The sequence below is a fragment of the Chiloscyllium plagiosum genome, chromosome 5 (genome assembly GCF_004010195.1).
Source record: "Chiloscyllium plagiosum isolate BGI_BamShark_2017 chromosome 5, ASM401019v2, whole genome shotgun sequence".
NCBI lineage: Eukaryota > Metazoa > Chordata > Chondrichthyes > Orectolobiformes > Hemiscylliidae > Chiloscyllium > Chiloscyllium plagiosum.
This window is the reverse complement of record NC_057714.1, coordinates 71,829,471-71,847,468: the sequence shown is the minus strand read 5'-3', so window position 1 is coordinate 71,847,468 and position 17,998 is coordinate 71,829,471. Positions and strand designations below refer to the sequence as shown.

Genomic DNA, 17,998 nt, shown 5'->3' with positions numbered 1-17,998 from the left:
TGGGTTGAAAATTAAGTGATAAGATTTGTGGTGGAGTTGAAATTGAAGTGGATGTAAAGTATTTGGGCAAGGTAGATTTTTCTTTAAGTATAATGGGATTCTGCTTTCCATTATTTTTAAAGTGATACATCCTAATAAAACAGAAATACAATACTTCTTTGTAACAGATGACGATCTACTTTACAAGGCCAGTCTCTAAAATCTCTTTTAACAGAATTAAATTTGGCTAATTTAATTCCACAGAGCCATGTCTGGTTCTTGCATCTGTTATTCAGTTATAATGTCAAGGAAATCTGCTAATAAGAGACTAAAACAATTAAGCAAAACCCCTAAAGCACTTCAAGTAACAAGATGATTCCTGTTTAAGTGAGATTTTTTACAGCAGACCTGAAGGAAGGGAGAAGTAGAAGGAAGACAACACAGCTAATTTGAGTACTGTATTCAATTACTGGTGGGGAAGTCTGTAAAAGTAATCTACTGTGCTTGAACACAATCTCATTTTTCTATTCCACAATGACTTTCTTGAAACTTGAATCCGATGTTTAAATTCTGACTTCCATGACTTAAAAATAGCACGACTTGACCTGAATAAATTTTAAAGGTCTGAAGTCATCCGATACATTACCATTTTACCAACAAGTAGAGAATACAGGCACTAATAACTTAATAAAAAAAATTGTTCCGCAAAGCAAGACTCATCTAAAGGAATCACAAAGGTTTAGTGCTGATATTGTCTTATTACCATTCCAAGCTACAAGTGCTAATGCATAAAGGATGCTTAACAGAAGTGTCTCTGATGTAATGCTGATGATATTGGGCGGTTGTGTAAACAAGTGGTTATTTCATACCGATATTACTTCAAAAGCACTGCCTCACCTTCACTCCCATCATGGTGTCTGTTCATATTTTTGATTACTTTTGTTCTTTCTCATGTTTACTGATGACACAAAACTGGTAGGAATTGTGAGTTGTGAGGCAGATGCAAGGAGGCTTCAAATTGATTTAGATGCATCGAGTGAGTAGTAACCATATTGCAGATGCAGTACAATATGGCTAAATGTGAAGTTATATACTTTGAAATTAAAACAGAAGCATATTATTTAAATGGCGATATATTGGGAAGTGTGGTTGTGCAAAGAGATCTGGGTGTCCTTATATAACAGTCAATGCAAGCAAGCAGATAGGTGTTGCAAGCAATTAGGAAGGCAAGTGATATACAGAGGAACCTCAATTATCCGGCATTCAATTATCCGAATTTTGGATAATCCGGCACGATTGCAAGGTCCTGATGCTTGGCTAATCTATTTTATCTGGCATTCGGTTATCCGGCATTCAATTAACCGAATGAAATACTCCCCGCCTGTGTCCTTTGGATAATCGAGGTTCCTCTGTATTGGCCTTCACTGCAAGAGGATTTAAAGTTCAGAAGTAGAGATTTCTAACTGCAGTTATACAGGACTTTGGTGAGACCATATCTGAAGTACTGCATATAGTTTCGGTCTTCCTACCTAACACAGGAAATAGGTGCCATTGAGGGAATGCAGCGAAAGTTCACACGGCTGATATCAGGGATGACAGGCCTAACCTATGAGAGTTTGGTTGCATTGGGCTTCTATTCACTAGTTCAGAAGGAAGAGAGGAGATCCAATTGAAACTTATTAAATTCTAATAGGGCTGGACAGAAGAGATATGGAGAGGATGCTTTCCCTGGCTGGAGAGTCTAAAATCAGGAGTCATAGTCTCACGATATGGGGTAGACATTTTAGAACTGAAGTGAGGAAACATTTCTTCACTCCAAGGTTGGCGAACCTATAAGATCCTTTACCACAGAAAGCTGTGGAGACTAAGTCACTAAATATGTTCAAGAAAGAGATGGATACATTTTTAGATACTAAAGGCATCAAGGGGTATTAAGAGAAAGTGGAAATATGGCTTTCAGATAGAGGATCAACCATGATCAACTGGATCCTGGAGCAGGATCAAAGGATTGAATGGCCTACTCCTGCTCCTACTTTCTATGTTCAACTAACTTTCTTTTACATGGAGTGGATCACAGTATATATGCAACATAAAGTCTGTGCTATGACAGTTTGCCAATTGAATATTAATGCAGTGGTAGAATTGTTTAACATTGCAGAGAACCAACAATTTTGTTGGTGGATGATTCAAAGTTATGATGTCTATTTGAGCACAATGTGTACTGCTTGTCTAATGAAGTCACCCTTCTCATTTGCTGCAGTGTAAAAACAAAATCCATTGACACAAAATAAACAGTGACAACCAGTGTTTTGATTGATTATTGTATCAGAGGTTAACCCTATCAAAGTGTATCTCTTCTTATTACCATTCAATGATCAAACTAGCACAGAATCAAATTGCCTTCTGTGGCTTTGAAGATTTCAGTTTCTCCAGCTCTACTCTTTTTTTTCTGCAGGGACATACAGAGTTGGATTTAGATCAACACTGTGTGTAAAGTAATCCAGTGGTCTGCAATATTAGTGGTAATGCTCTAATGGTCAATCCTCATCAGGGATAGTTTATTTCAATCAGAAAAACATTATAAGTTAATCAGGAGAAGTTACAGCAAATCAATTGAGTTCTGTGAGTGTAGAGTGCAGACCCACAGCAGGTTAATTGCCAGGCAGAACCACAACATTGTATATATTCAGCATATGGAGTCCTTAAAGTGAACTCTCTGAAATGCAGGTTACACGAATTACAGAGTTGGTCACCTGCCCCTTACAAATGTGAGCTGATGCATTTTGGAAGATCAAATTTAGGTGCAATTATACAGTAAATGGCAGAACTCTTTGGAGCACTGACACATAGAGGGATCTGGGTATACAGGTCCACAGATCCCTGAAAGTGGCAACACGGGTGGATAAGGTGGTTAAGAAAGCGTATAGCATGCTTGCCTTCATTGGCCGGAGGATCGAATATTAAAGTTGGCAAGTTATGTTACAGCTGTACAGAACTTTAGTTAGGCTACATTTGGAATATTGCATGAAGTTCTGATTGCCACACTACCAGAAGAACAGATGCTTTGGAGAGGGTACAGAGAAGGTTTACCCAGATGTTGCCTCTTCTGGAGGAAAGGTTGGATAAACTCAGATTGTTTTCACTGGAAAGATGGAGGCTGAGGGGTAACCTGATAGAGGTCTACAAAATTATGACAGGCATAGATAGGGTGTTTGGTCAGAGAATTTTTCCCAGGGTTGAAAAATCAACCATAAGAGGGCACAGGTTCAAGGTCAGAAGGGGGATCTTTAGGGGAGAAGTGTGGGGAAAATCTTTCACATAGAAGGTGGTCAGTGTCTGGAAAGCACTACCAGTGTAAGTGGTGGTGGTAGGCATATTGGCAACGTTTGGGCGTAGCCTGATAGACACATGAACAGGAGGCGAACAGAGGGTAGGAAACCAGGCATGTGCAATACATAGCAGGTCTAGATAAGGACTAGGAATCAATGCAGGCTTGGTGGGCCAAAGGGCCTGTTCCTGTGCTGTACTGTGTAGTGTTGTATTATCTCATTTTCATTTCACTGAAATGGGCAAATTCTGTGAAGAGGCGTCAATCTGCTTGGCCAGATTACTGTTCAGATGGTGAAGTTGAAAACTAGCTTTGTGTATTCTTGGAAAAAATTAGATGAAGGTGTCAAAGAAATGCCTCTGTATTTGAACCTTCTACTCCAATAATCCACATGTATTAAAGTTATGCCTGTCTTTTTTTTTACATGGATACTCTCAGTTCTATATTTTATTCGGCCTCCTTCATCCCTTTCTCCAAAATATTACAGTCTATTTAGGCGCTGTTTCCTAATTTTTATAATGATAATTTCATTCAGGGCTCCACATGGTCAACTTCAGACTCATTAATTTCCTTCTGAAATCCATCTCTCTCTCTAGTGATTGGCTCTTTTCAGATATCCAGTGTAAGTCTACAACCCCCCCACAACCAGCTGGATTCATCAATTCGCCAAGCCTCCTTAAACAGCACCTTCCAAATTCACAACCAGTACCATTTGGAGGATAAGAGCAGCAGATAGGTGGAAACGTCACCCTGCAGGTTCCCCTGTCAGTCACTCATCATTCTGATTAGAAACATGTCATTGTTTCCTCAGTGTCATTGGATCAAAATCCTGGAATGCCCTCTGTATAGCACGGTGGGTCTACCTATATCAAATTTACGGCTGTAATCTTCAAGAAGACCGCAAATGTAGCAGAGTCACATGAGAATTCCATTGGGAGCAACTTGTAGAGTCATAGAGATTTACAGCACGGAAACAGACCCTTCGGTTCAACTCATCCATGCCGAACAGATAGCCCAACCCAATCTAGTCCTACCTGCCAGCTCCTGGACCATAGAGGAGAAAGTGAGGACTGCAGATGCTGGAGATCAGAGCTGAAAATGTGTTGCTGGAAAAGCGCAGCAGGTCAGACAGCATCCAAGGAGCAGGAGAATCGACGTTTCGGGGGATTCCTGAAGAAGGGCTTATGCCCGAAGCGTCGATTCTCCTGCTCCTTGGATGCTGCCTGACCTGCTGCGCTTTTCCAGCAACACATTTTCAGCTCCTGGATCATATCCCTCCAAACCCTTCTTATTCATATACCCATCCAGATCCCTTTTAAATGTTGCAATTGTACTAGCCTCCACCACTTCCTCTGGCAGCTCGCTGTATCTTTTAATGAAGTTTCAGATGTTGAGGTGAGACCTGGCAGCAGAAACTGTCTATTGAGGGGGCTTATTGTTTGTTAACAACCTTGTTAACTTTCATTAATATACAGCTTTCTATTGTACCACAAACACACTAGATACTGAGAAGTTTTGACATGAAAACCACTGCAGGTACCTCATGACCTCAACTCTGCACCAAAGGATCTGCATATTGGACATTGGACACCTACATCTCAGAGCATGCTCCATGAGAAAGAACTACATCCACCTCATGCCCATTGGCCTTGGCACCAATAAGTGCCAGGCTCTAAGAACCCTTATGACACATTTCCAATACACTTACCAAACACTTCAGGTGCAACAGTTATTGTAATGATGCAGCAAGGATTGTGTATGCAAGATCCAGCACCCAGATCATGGACTAGACCAGGCTGCATCACCAGACTGTTTGTTTACTGTGTTGGTGTATGCACTTTGAGCCTAGCTGGATGCTAACAACAGTTCTGCCTTGTCTTGCCTTTTTGCACCTTGCTCGTCATCCAGAAATATCAGTGTTTCTATATTGCTGTGCATTTAGCACAGACAGCAAGTTTGGAAGTTTGTCAGCAATCCTCAGTCAGGTTGAGGGAGTTAGCCTTTGGTCAGGAGAGTCTGGCATAGTAAGGTCAAGAGCAGCCTCCAATACTAGTCCAGGGGCTTGGAAATGGTCAGACAGCCACTTCAGGCTGTCAGAATAAGAATGCTGTCCACATTAGGAGGGAGGAGCCATACATTAGGCAACGCACTGCCCATCCTGTCATTAACTTCCCCATTTATGCTGGTAGAGTGGAGAAGTTCCTGTGCATTCCGCAGGGGGCTGAGGTTGCACTAACCTGGCTGGCAACTTTTGGCCAGGTTGGCACAGTTTGTTTTGGCCTCCACTAGGTGTTGGGGAAGAGGAGGTCCCAGCTATGCACCACCCCATTTGGCAGAAACATCAGGTCCCTGCCCACAAAGCGGGATGTCAACTTTCCCTTCTCTCCCATGCCCAGGGCTAATATCGGGAACTGTGCAGGGCATCTCTGGGTTGGCAGTGCTTGTTCTGGCCATTTAAAAGTAGCGCCAGCACCAGGAATACCAGTCCACTTGCAATAAACAAGTAAGTAGTTCTGGGCACGACGAGTGGTAGAATAAGTCTAGAATTGGATGAGATAGGTGCCAATGGGGGAAGGGAAGGTAGTTAATGAAGTGAGTTTGCTAAGATGCAGCAAGAAAACTCACTTGGCCTCATAGAGACAGACCATACATGACATTTGAAGAAACTGATGCTTAGCCAAAAATCAAAAGACATAAGATTCATCCCAATGTTTCCATTGGGGCTGACAAGATTAGAAATTAAGGGAGGGATTGTAACTTTTAGATTCATTTTGAAGTAATCCAGTAAAGCAGCACGCCCAGCACCGAGGCTGGCCAGATCAGGAAGAGTATGTGGAGTCAGGAACTAACAATGGTAAGATCCAGTTAGGGGCCTGGGAAGCTGCAGGGAAAACAGGAACTTTCTCGTTTTGCATTTTAAATTACATTGACCTCAGATGAAGAAATTCAGCTAAGGTGCTGGAATAAAAACATCCTATTTTAAAGATATTCTTTCAATCTGCTTCTCATAAAATCTCTGCTCTCTATCTTTTATTGTTCTCACACTATTTGCTTGCACAAGTATTCCAGGCAATTAGCCAGAGGAGAGAAGAACGAGGATGCTGTGTACTCATGGCTGATTCAAGTATGATAGGGGGCTGGCCGAATTCAGCTGGCAGGTTTATGGGTTTTTTTGTTCTTTTGAAGTATTTTATTGATTAATGCGTCTCCCATGTTGAGAGCTTTATTCTTAGAGTGTATTTGTTTATGGTGGTGGTGGGGATAGTGAGAGACTATCAGCCAGTCTGTGTTTGGAGTGTCTTTTTGTACTGTGCCTGGGCAGAACATTTTTAGGTGGAAGTATTTTTTCCAAACTCCCTCCAATGTGGTTGGTTGATTAACGTGTATGACAATATTACTGTTGCTGGGTAATGTGGCGGTCTTTTGACTTGGTGTCAGATCTCAGGGAAGGGGAAATTTCTGCCACAGACACAGATGGATAGATCTTTGTGACTGGCCCTTTTCAAGGCCAGTGGGAAACACACTTATGGCATCAGTGATGCAGAACCTTTGAAACACTGGAATTCAAGAAGCCTGGGGAATGAACTTGGGAACAACAGTGAGCGCTCAGGACTGAGGCACAACTTAAACATCAGCCGCAGAAACAGTTCAATTTGCTCCCAAATAATACAGTACAATTGCTCCCAAATAACACGCAACCATCCCATCCCGACCCTACATTAATGGATTGAAATTTAGTCCCTAACTAAAGATTATTACCAGACATTTGCAGAAAATAAAATTCCATTGTTTCACTTTGGGCAGTGCCATGTTTTTAACTTCTATCAAAACTCCACAACCTTTACTTTATCATCCTTTCCAAAATGTTAATTGGGTTATATACAAACAAACGTGCAAGCTCACGGTAACTTCAACAACCATCACACAATTGAGAAATCATTAAATGTAGATTAGCTCAAATGAAGTGGGTTTTGGACAGATAGAAGAGAAAATCTGAGTCGAGCTGAGAAATATATTTTCTCTGACTTTCCCCACATGTACTGCCAAATCAGAAAGAGAAATACTAGTAGCATCTTGTCCTGAGAAATGTAAAACAGGATGCAGTAAAGCTCTCATCTATTAGTCAGGGAGCTGTAAAATCATTCAAACTGATTACTCTTCAGTTGAGATATTGCACTGAGCTCCTGTCTGCCTGCTCAAGTGGTTCAGGTTGATGTCACAGATCCCTGTACACTATTAAAAATAGATCTGGCTGCCCTCCCGGTGTTTTAATCAACAATTCTGCTTAAACTAATATTGGAAAAACAGATTCATTTAGCATTCATCTCATTGCAACTTGTGCAATGTTGCTGGAGGAAAACGCTTGCTGCATTTACCAACATAATAGTCAACGCACCTAAAAATGAATTAAAATGTAACTAAAGCACTCAAAGAAATTTAGCATGTCATGATATTACACGAATGCTGATACATTTGATGATTTGTTATTAATTTGCACAGAATCACTTCAATGACTTAAGTTCAAAATATATAATGAAACTCCAGTATTGAGGAAGCTCCTCATTACAATTATCTTTTCCATGAGATGCTAAACTAAAGACCTCTCTTTTTATTTATTCATAGACTGTAGGCGTTGTTGGCAAAGCCAGCATTTATTGCCCATCTCTAATTGTCCTGCAAAAGGTAGGACAAGCTGACTTCTTCAGCTGCTGTAGTCCAAGTGGTGTAGGCATGCCTACAATTCCGTTAAGGAGGGAGTTTTAGGATTCTGAGCCATTGTTCTTGCTCAATGAGGAAACAATATCAAAGTTCCAACTCAGAGTGTTGTGAGATTTGGAGAGAGATGTGCACTTGGACCTGTTCCCATGTGTCTGTTGCTCTCAGTCTTCCAGCTGGCAGAGGTCATGAGCTTGGAAGGTGCTGCCTTGATGAGTTGTTGCAGTGCATCTTGGTAGTTGCTGCACTTTGTTGTCACTGTGCAGTGGAGGTGGAAGAAATTAATATTAAAGACTTGACTGGTCCAGATATTTGTAAAAGAACCCATGCTCTTTTTCAAGGAATACCTGAAGTGTTGTCCCAGGCAGACAATGATTTTCCTTCAAGTATCACAAACTTGATTGAGTTGTTTGAAGAAGTAACAAAGAGGATTAATGAGGGCAGAGCGGTAGACATGATCTATGTGGACTTCAGTAAGGCGTTTGACAAGATTCCCCATGGGAGACTGGTTAGCAAGGTTAGATCTTATGGAGTACAGTGAGAACTAGCCACTTGGATACAGAACTGGCTCAAAGATAGAAGACAGAGGGTGGTGGTGGAGGGTTGTTTTTCAGACTGGAGACCTGTGACCAGTGGAGTGCCACAAGGATCAGTGCTGGGTCCACTACTTTTCATCATTTTTATAAATAATTTGGATGTAAATATAAGAGGTACAGTTAGTAAGTTTGCAAATGACACCAAAATTGGAGGTGTAGTGGACAGTGAAGAAGGTTACCTTGGATTGCAATGGGATCTTGATCAGATGGGCCAATGGGCTGAAACGTGGCAGATGGAGTTTAATTTAGATAAATGTGAGGTGCTGCAAATCTTAGAAGGCCTTATGCACTTAATGGTAAGGTCCTAGGAAGTGTTGCTGAACAAAGAGACCTTGGAATGCAGGTTCATAGCTTCTTGAAAGTAGAATCACAGGTAGATAGTATAGTGAAGAAGACGTCTGGTATGCATTCCTTTATTGGTCAGAGTTTTGAGTATAGGAGTTGGAAGGCCATTGGTTAGGCCACTTTTGGAACATTGTGTGCAATTGTGGTCTCCTTCTTATCGGAAGGTTGTCAAACTTGAAAGGGTTCAGAAAAGATTTACAAGAATGTTGCCAGGCTTGGAGGATTTGAGCTACAGGGAGAGGCTGAATAGGCTGGGGCTGTTTTCCTGGAGTGTTGGAGGCTGAGGGGTGACCTTATAGAGGTTTATAAAATCATGAGGGGCATGGATAGAATAAACAGTCAAGGTTTTTTCCCTGGGGTCGGGGAGTCTAGAACTAGAGGGCATAGGTTTAGGGTGAGAGGGGAAAGATATAAAAGAGACCTAAGGGGCAACCTTTTCATGAAGTGGGTGGTGCGTGTGTGGAATGAGCTGCCAGAGGGAGTGGTGGATGAGTTGGACGAAAGGGTCTGTTTCCGTGCTGTACATCTCTATGACTCTCTGACCCTAAGTAACTCCCAAAAATAGATTACCTGATTAAACTCTTCACAGGGATTCATTCTACATGAAATTGCTGCCACATTTCCTACAATGCACCAGTTGATAACACTTCGCTGGCTGTGAAGTGCTTTGGGAAGTCCTGAAGTCGTGAAAGCTGCTGTGGAAATGGAAGCGTTGACAGCATGCGTATTTACTTTTTATTAAAATTTCAGCCACTCTCTTCACGGTCACAATATATTGGGTGGACGATATTATTGATCAGGATACACACATTATGCCTGATTTGAGAGTACAGAGTTGGGAAAATTCCTGACTCTGTAAACTCTACCCCATTGTTCATGTGATTAAAATAGCTTGTCACAGAATGAGATGGGACCTACATATGCCGCAAATTTGGATGAAAATAATTAGTCCTATGTGAACATCCGATAATATCTCCTAATTAACCAAAAACCACGTTATTTATCAGAATCTAAAATTAAATCTTCAAATGTATATAACAGCTTTCTGATCCTCAGGTTACCTGAAAAGTCTGAGTGCGGGACTAAGTACCCTAGAATTGTAGTCCATATTGAAAATTAGGTGAACTTCTCCAAGAGAGAAATTAGACAAAATGACAATGAAAATAAATTAAATACTGAGGCTACTTTGGTTACTCTAATTGAAGTAAGCTGTTGGCTTCAAATATTGTGATTCACCTTGGATTTCTAGATTAATGTAACGTAAGTTTCAGAATTTCTTTCATGCTTATTTTTAGGGCATTGTTCTGTAACATTTCCTGTGTCGAGTTAACGGTTATACTGTAACCATTTCCTATTTATTGCAATTGATGTGTTTATATGAACATATGGAAACATGAAAGTGAAACAGCTTCTGAATTTTTCAAATTAGGAACTTTCTGCCTGGGCACAGCTGGGGTAATAAAAACTGTTGCTGGACTGAATTTCATCAAACCAAGCCAATAAGTGGGTAGAAAAGAAACAAATTATGGATGCCGAATATCTGATATAAAACTAGAAAATGCTGGAATCAGGCAATTCTGGTCCTCTCTTCCCCATAAGTACATATGAGCAGGAGTTAAATAGGAACATTTTATTGGATTGTGAATGATGATTTTTTTTAAAGATTTTCTTTATATTAGCACAAAGTGTAAGTTTTATTCTAAAGATTTATTAATTTGAATTTAAAAAGCTTTTTCCTAAAAATGTATTTGTGTGTTCTAAGTAGAAATCTGAAAATTGGAATTTTCTACACTTTTCTGACCCTTGGATCTGCAATCACCCTTCTAAACTTCAGAACAAAGAAGATTTGGCCTTTAAATGGTAAAATACAACATATATAATAATGGGGAGATGCTGGACATTCAGCAGCACTACGATAAAAATTGTGACTACAGAAGTTAGAGGGTTAGGAATAAAATTCTTTACGCAGAGTCATTGACGCATCGAATGCTGAGTGGTTGAAGTAGTAAATATTGCATTCTTTTGAGAAACTTGCATAAATACTTTTAAAAACTGAAATGCTAGAAATGGCTTTATGTTGCTTTTGCAAAGTATCACATAGCCACCACAGGCCACATGGCTGCTTTCTGCCTTGTAAACTGCTATTGTACTCAAATGCCTCAGTTCACTGCAATTACAATATTCTGATTTATCTCCTTTCCCTATTGCTTCAAATTGTTTACCACCTACAATTCTAACCTTACTATGCAATTTATAATGTTATCTGTCACTACAGTTTGAGGGAAGGAGTGGTGCTGTCCAATTTATCACTGCAGACCTTTTAATTGCTGTGGAAGTGGACACAAATACAACCTTCATTTGTGGGAGATCTAAAAGTAGCATGCTAAATAATTCTCACAACTTGCCTTTCCAACTATTTTTGTGTTGTCTGCAAGTCTGGCTATAATTCATCTATTTCCTTCCTCCAAGTTATTAATATATCTTATAAATAGTTGCAGTCCTAGCAGTGATCCCTGCGAACCCCACTGGTGACAGGTTGCCAACCTGAAAAACAACCCCTTATCCCCACTCACTGTTTCATGCTCATGAGCCAATTCGCTATCGAGGCCAACATACTACCTCCAACACCGTAGGCCTTTATGACTTAACCTTTTGAGAGCTACCTTGTTAAATGCCTCAAATGCCCATTATCAGATCCACGATAACCTGCTCCTTATTTGGCTCCGTAATATATTGCTCTAGGAAACTACTCCTAATGCACTCTATGAATTTGCATTGCTCCCACCAATGTTTTCTTTTCCTTGCTGTTTTTGAACCTCCATCCAAATGGACTCTACATCATCATCTCTTATAACTGTCTTCATTTCATTTCTTGTTCACAATGCGACCCACCACCTTTTCCCATCCCTCCTGTCTCTCCAAAAGGTCAAACATCCTCAGTGTTAAGTTTCCAGTTTGGATCTCCTTATAACCATGTTTCTGTAATGGCTATGAGATTTTTCTCATATTTATCTACCTCAATTTATGGGGCAGGTTGTCTACTTTGTTCCGAATGCTTCATGCATTATGATATCCAGCATACTATCAAATTTCCCTGAACATTTATGGTTCCTAGTAACTCTGTCCCTTCCTCTTAATTTCTGGTAACAATCAACCCTATCAATAACTTGCAATCCAATGTTTTCTTTTACTTTGGATTTTATCATTTTCCATGCAACTGAATCCAATTTCCCACTATTTAGTTAAAACCCTATCCTAGATATGCAACTCACCAGGACTATATCCCAGCATGAATCAGGGAGCCTGTCTCTCCTTCCCCAGTACTGGTACCAATCTCCCGTGAATTAGAACCCGTTTCTTCCACATCAATCTTTGAGCCTTGCGCTTACCTATTTAATCTTGTTGACCCTGTGTCAAATTGCTTGTGCCTCAGGTAGTAATTCCGATATCATTACCTTTTGGTTTCTGCTTTGTAATTTAGACCCTAACTGCTCATACTCCCTCAGCAGAATCTCTTTCCTCATTCACCTATATCCTTAGTACCTGCATGGACCACAACAACTGGATCTTTCCCCTCTCACTCCAAGTTTCTCTGCAGCTTAGGCAAGATATCCTGAACCTGGGCACCAGGCAGGCAACACAGCCTTTGGGATCTTGGCCACAAAGAACACTCTGTTCCCCACACTATACTATCCCTGATTACAAATACATTTCTCTGTCCTCCCCCACTTTTGAATGGCTGCCTATACCACAGTGCTATGGTCACTTTCTTCATCCATCCTATAGTCCCAATCTCATCCATACAAGTAGCAAGAATCTCAAACCTGTTAGACAAATGCATAGGCGAGGGTCCTTCAGCACTACCTGCTGGACCTGTCTGCCTGCCTCGCTTGGACTCACACCCTCCTGTCCCTGACCACTGACCAAAGAGTCAGATAAAGACTTTTAGGAGTCTTCTCCCAAACTATTAACCGAGCTTGTCCTTTCTACAGATACTGCCTGACACGGGTAAGTGGTGCCAACGTTTCTTTTTCTTCAATAAATCTTGTCATTTCAAATTTATGCTGTTAGTTGGAGGAGCATTTACAATACACAATAGAGCAAATTATTGCTTGTTACAGGTCAAATACTAATATGAATATGCTTGAAACAGATTTAGAGCATTCCAAAATAGGATGTTGGTATACTAAGAGGATATTAGCTTCATGAATTTATGTCTATCATTTCAATTAAGATGGGACTGAAACTGTCCTGCACTATTGAAATATCTCATTGTTGAACAGAATGCATGTATTCATCTAGGGCTCTGATGGAAAGTGAATACAGTACTTCAAAGACAGGAGGAATTTTGGCAAGAATTTGCACAACTTTACAAACGTTTAAGAAAACTGAAGCAGAAATATCACATTACTCTGCAAGAAAATGTTAAATTCATCTGCTTCTCCACTCGTGAGGAAATTCTTGATCTACAACTGAGATTAAGTAAAATCTCAGTTCAACAGCAGGCCTGATTGTGGTTCATAGCACCAGTGACAGGATACCATAGAATGGTGCTCAGGACTAGTAACTGCTCTCAAGACAAATGTAGAACTAAGATTATTGTTGAATCTCACTAGTTGAACAAAGGACTAAGGAGGGAAATCCATTATATTTTGACTCTCATTGATGGCTTGGTCAAATTGACAACAAAATGTTTTTAATTAAGCTGAATGCTAGCTGTGAGTTCTGGCAGGTACCTTAGGCCAAGAGTCAAGATCGCTTACTGCATTTATTACACTGTTAAGGTGGCATTGTCTTACTGTCTACCTTTGAGATCTCCTGTAGAGCAGAGATTTTCCATAGGACCATGTCTAGATTCCTGGAACAACTTTCTATATGGATGATATCCTGGTGCATGGTAAAATGAAGAAAAAACATGATCTGAGGTTTCGGAGCATGTTAAAGAAACACTATAGAAAGTCTTAAAAGCAATCGAGAAATGCCAATTCTTGAGAATAACAATTACATTTGTAGGTCTTCTTGTCCAAAAATCATGGTCATTCCAAGACAGACAAGAGCCATCAATAAACTACTGACACCAAAGTGTGATGGTGAAGTACAGAACTTCATTGACATGGTAAATCAAGTGGGAAACGTTATCCTCAACCTCTCCCTTGCTCAACTCAAAAGAGAGCTTTTGAAAAAAATCAACAGTGATTTGGTAAACATGGAAATGATCCACATCTTACCAACTGGGCCGAGAGAGAGAGGTTATGGGCCTTCAGTGTTTCCCCTGCTTAGGGCCCCAAAAAGATGTCAAAGCCATTGTGTTTCCAATACATATTCACATTTCAACCAGGTAGTTATGATTATTTTTACTGCATCTCAGATCTCAATCTCAGATAGAAGTTTAATTACCATCCCTTGCATTTTCCTTACATTGTAGCTCCTAAATGTGTGTAGCGTTAAATGAGATATATCACTTTAATTTGCAAGTAACTAAATACTTCAGTGATTCCAGATTTCCTGCCTCCCAGACAGCTGAAAATTCCTTTTGATAGACTTAAAACTGTTCACTCTTCTTATCGTACTTTTTCGAACTATTACTCTTTTTTCTCTCTCTCTCTCTCTTTCGCCTTTGCAGTCTTCTCTCTCTCACCCCTTGCAGCTTCCAGTTCTTCCCCAGCCTCACTTACAGCCTCCTTCTGCTACAATATCTCTCTAGGATCTGCCTCCTCTGACTCCTCATGCAGCTTCATTCTTCCTCTAATCCCCTTGCGGCTCCTTCTACACCCTCCAACCCTTCTGCTCCCACCTTCTCCTTTTTCCTCTTCTCCTGCTTCCCACAAATATCCCCTCTCACTGTCAGTCAGATGCCACCAACACAGCTTGGGTCCCTGAAAACACAGGCCCCAATGAATAGCATTGTATACACCTCTCTCCCTGGTCCTACCTAACAATTAGTGCTAATATCAATGTACAATTTATATAAATGATTGAATCTATTACAATAGATTCAGAATGTAGTTTGCAGTTTGCAGACAGTGTACTGTCACCATTACACTTTACAGAATGTAGGAGAAAGTGAGGACTGCAGATGCTGGAGCTCAGAGTCAAGAGTGTGATGCTGGAAAAGCACAGCAGGTCAGGCAGCATCCAAGGAGCAAAACCAATAACATGTTTTGGGCTTAAGCCTGATGAAGGCTTTACAAAATATGCAAGACATTGAGGTCCAGTGATTGAAGGATCTTTACTTTTGTATCTCTTTCAAGAACTGGTATTTTTCTTTACATAATCAATAGCTATTATAAATCTGTGACAATGCAGAAAGATGGTCTCAGCTCTGTAACTACGTATCATTTCTTCACAGGTTCAATTTCAACTGGTATCCAACAGAATGGTACAAAAGAAATCTGTTTCTAAATTTTCTATCCACAGATGCTGAACATTTTTCTCCACCATCAAATCATATGTGTCTCCAAAGCACTCTGCTTTTATTATTCATGAATGCACTCCTCCCTTTTTGTTTTTTTATTTTATCAGACCCCGAAGTCTTCCTACACAAAACAGATCATTCCTACTACCCATCACCATGACCTTGTTTTGTTTTTCATACTAACCGTCACCAGTAAATCACCAATGCAGCCAATTAGATATTTACATGAAAAACCTGTTCATGGCAATGCAAACTATCCAAAGTAGGATGGAGAGGTAGGGAAGAGGGGAAAAGGGCTACATCAAAATTCAATTGGAGAGGGAAATAAAGCAGTGTATCCCCCACAGTGCCCACTTCTCTCTAAAGGCATCGAGGACCTTTGTGAACATTGCATGCTCCAAGGAATTAAGCCCATCTTAAATAGAACATAGAACATAGAACATAGAAGAATACAGCGCAGTACAGGCCCTTGGGCCCTCGATGTTGCGCCGATCCAAGCCCACCTAAACTACACTAACCCACTATCCTCCATATACCTATCCAATGCCCTCTTAAATGCCCATAAAGAGGGAGAGTCCACCACTGTTACTCGCAGGGCATTCCATGAACTAACGACTCGCTGAGTGAAGAACCTACCCCTAACATCAGTCCTATATCTACCCCACCTTAATTTAAAGCTATGCCCCCTTGTAATACCCGACTCAATACGCGGGAAAAGGTTCATACTGTCGACCCTATCTAACCCCCTAATCATCTTGTACACCTCAATCAAGTCACCCCTAAACCTTCTTTTCTCTAGTGAAAACAGCCCCAAGTGCCTCAGTCTTTCCTCATACGATTTTCCTTCCATACCAGGCAAATAGGTTTCTTAAAACAATAGTTGCCATTGTAAAGCAAATCGTGGACTCAAATTTTCACATCCAATTGCATTTCTGATCTTGAATTAGTTGTTCAGTAGCTACAACAGTCCAGAAGTGCTGTGCTCAAACCAATGATAGGTTTTATAGTTGTTGTATAATTTGAAGTGTTTTTCCTGATACTTATTTTCAAAGACAATCAAACAACTTGTAAAATATGATTGTGAATAATACAGCTTTGAAAATTAAAACTTATAGGATCAATAAACAGTTCAGGCTTTAAACCATCACAAAAGCTAATTTCAATGACAGCAGAGACAATGTCTATGCTCTGAAAATCAAAGGAAATGAAGCAGATCAAGAGTGTTTACGTCATTAAAGAACCCATTGCACCAGTTTAACTTTTTCAAATAGACTTCTACCAAAACCATTGAAGATTTTTTGTCAATGTTAACTGAGTGAAAAGTGAATTTCCTTTTTTTTGGAACAGGCACAGAACAATGAGAATTTTGGACATTGGCAGTTCATAATAATAGTTCACAGCTATATGTGGAACCTCATGCATTACAGAATAGCTCTGATGAAATAAACAATTTAAGAAGGATAATAAAATAAATCATGTTTAAATTATTGTATAAAGTTTGTGACATTTATTCAGAACTGAACTGAAATGAAGCATTACTGTTGAATTCAGCCATTTGCTAACACATTTCAATAATAGCATAATTATTCCTGTCAGAAATGGTACTATTTCTACAAGCTTTTGTTCTTAATGTTATATGCCCATTAGGTTAGATGCACAACATTAGTGAATTAATGACAATATGATGCTAACAATCTGGATGCAATTATAATGATTTCATGTATCATTTTCAATTGGGTGAAGGCAGAGTCTCTTGTCCAAGTACTCATATTCACACAGGACACTAATTGTTTTTGATTGTCAGTGAGATTTATAGCAATGATGAAAAGAGGTTCTAAGATATTCAAGACTTTATCATTATGAACTGAAGGGCAATTCAGAATGCTGCCATGCTTATTTTTGAGAAGCCAACATAAGAATCATAAATAAACTAACTGAATATGTCATCTAAATAATTAGATAGTTATATCTGCATGCATGTGCAGCGGACGTTGATTCTCTAATAGCAATAAATGTTTCTATAAAGTCAATTGTTACACAGCTCACATGCAAGCAATGAGGGGAAAAATATTATAGCATGTTAATAGAATGTTATTGTTCATCCAAACCCTGTTCCCGAAAAATGCACCATTGCAAAACTAAATTACTCCTCAAATTGAATTCTTACCTGGATATTCATTCCTGTCTATGTCTGAGCCTCCTCTTAAGGTAAAGCCAAATCCAGGAGGCATGGACTCTGAGGGCCACAAACCTTCCAGGACCTGCGATGGCTTGGAATTTAACCCACTGCTCTGACCATTGTAAATCAGAACTTTGCCTCTCCTATCTTCACCCCCAAAAGGTACACCCACTGCGATATCTACATGAGGAGAAATAAATAAAACAGTATTAAACATTTAAAATGGCCAGTGGAGGTTTTATTTCCCTGAATCTCTCTTTAAATATAATGATGTGTGATTTCACTTAACTCAGTGTATCACCAGTTTGGTACAAATTAGCCCCATTCTAATATTGTGAAAAATATTACGTATGTTATATTTCTACCAGGTCCCATCATAGGTCACAAATATCTTTTATTACCAGAACTGAATTTATACTTATTACTATTTGTAGACATAA

At 39.8% G+C, this 17,998-nt stretch overlaps 1 protein-coding gene across 2 annotated transcripts in view; it reads right to left on the bottom strand.

The window, feature by feature from the left end:
- itga8 (integrin, alpha 8) overlaps positions 1 to 17,998 on the bottom strand; it is a 207,634-nt gene that overhangs the window by 127,604 nt on the left and 62,032 nt on the right. For both annotated transcript variants that reach the window (XM_043690323.1, XM_043690322.1), the window contains exon 13: positions 17,547 to 17,738. In XM_043690323.1, coding sequence (XP_043546258.1) covers positions 17,547 to 17,738 — 192 coding nt within the window. The remainder of the gene's footprint in view (positions 1 to 17,546; positions 17,739 to 17,998) is intronic.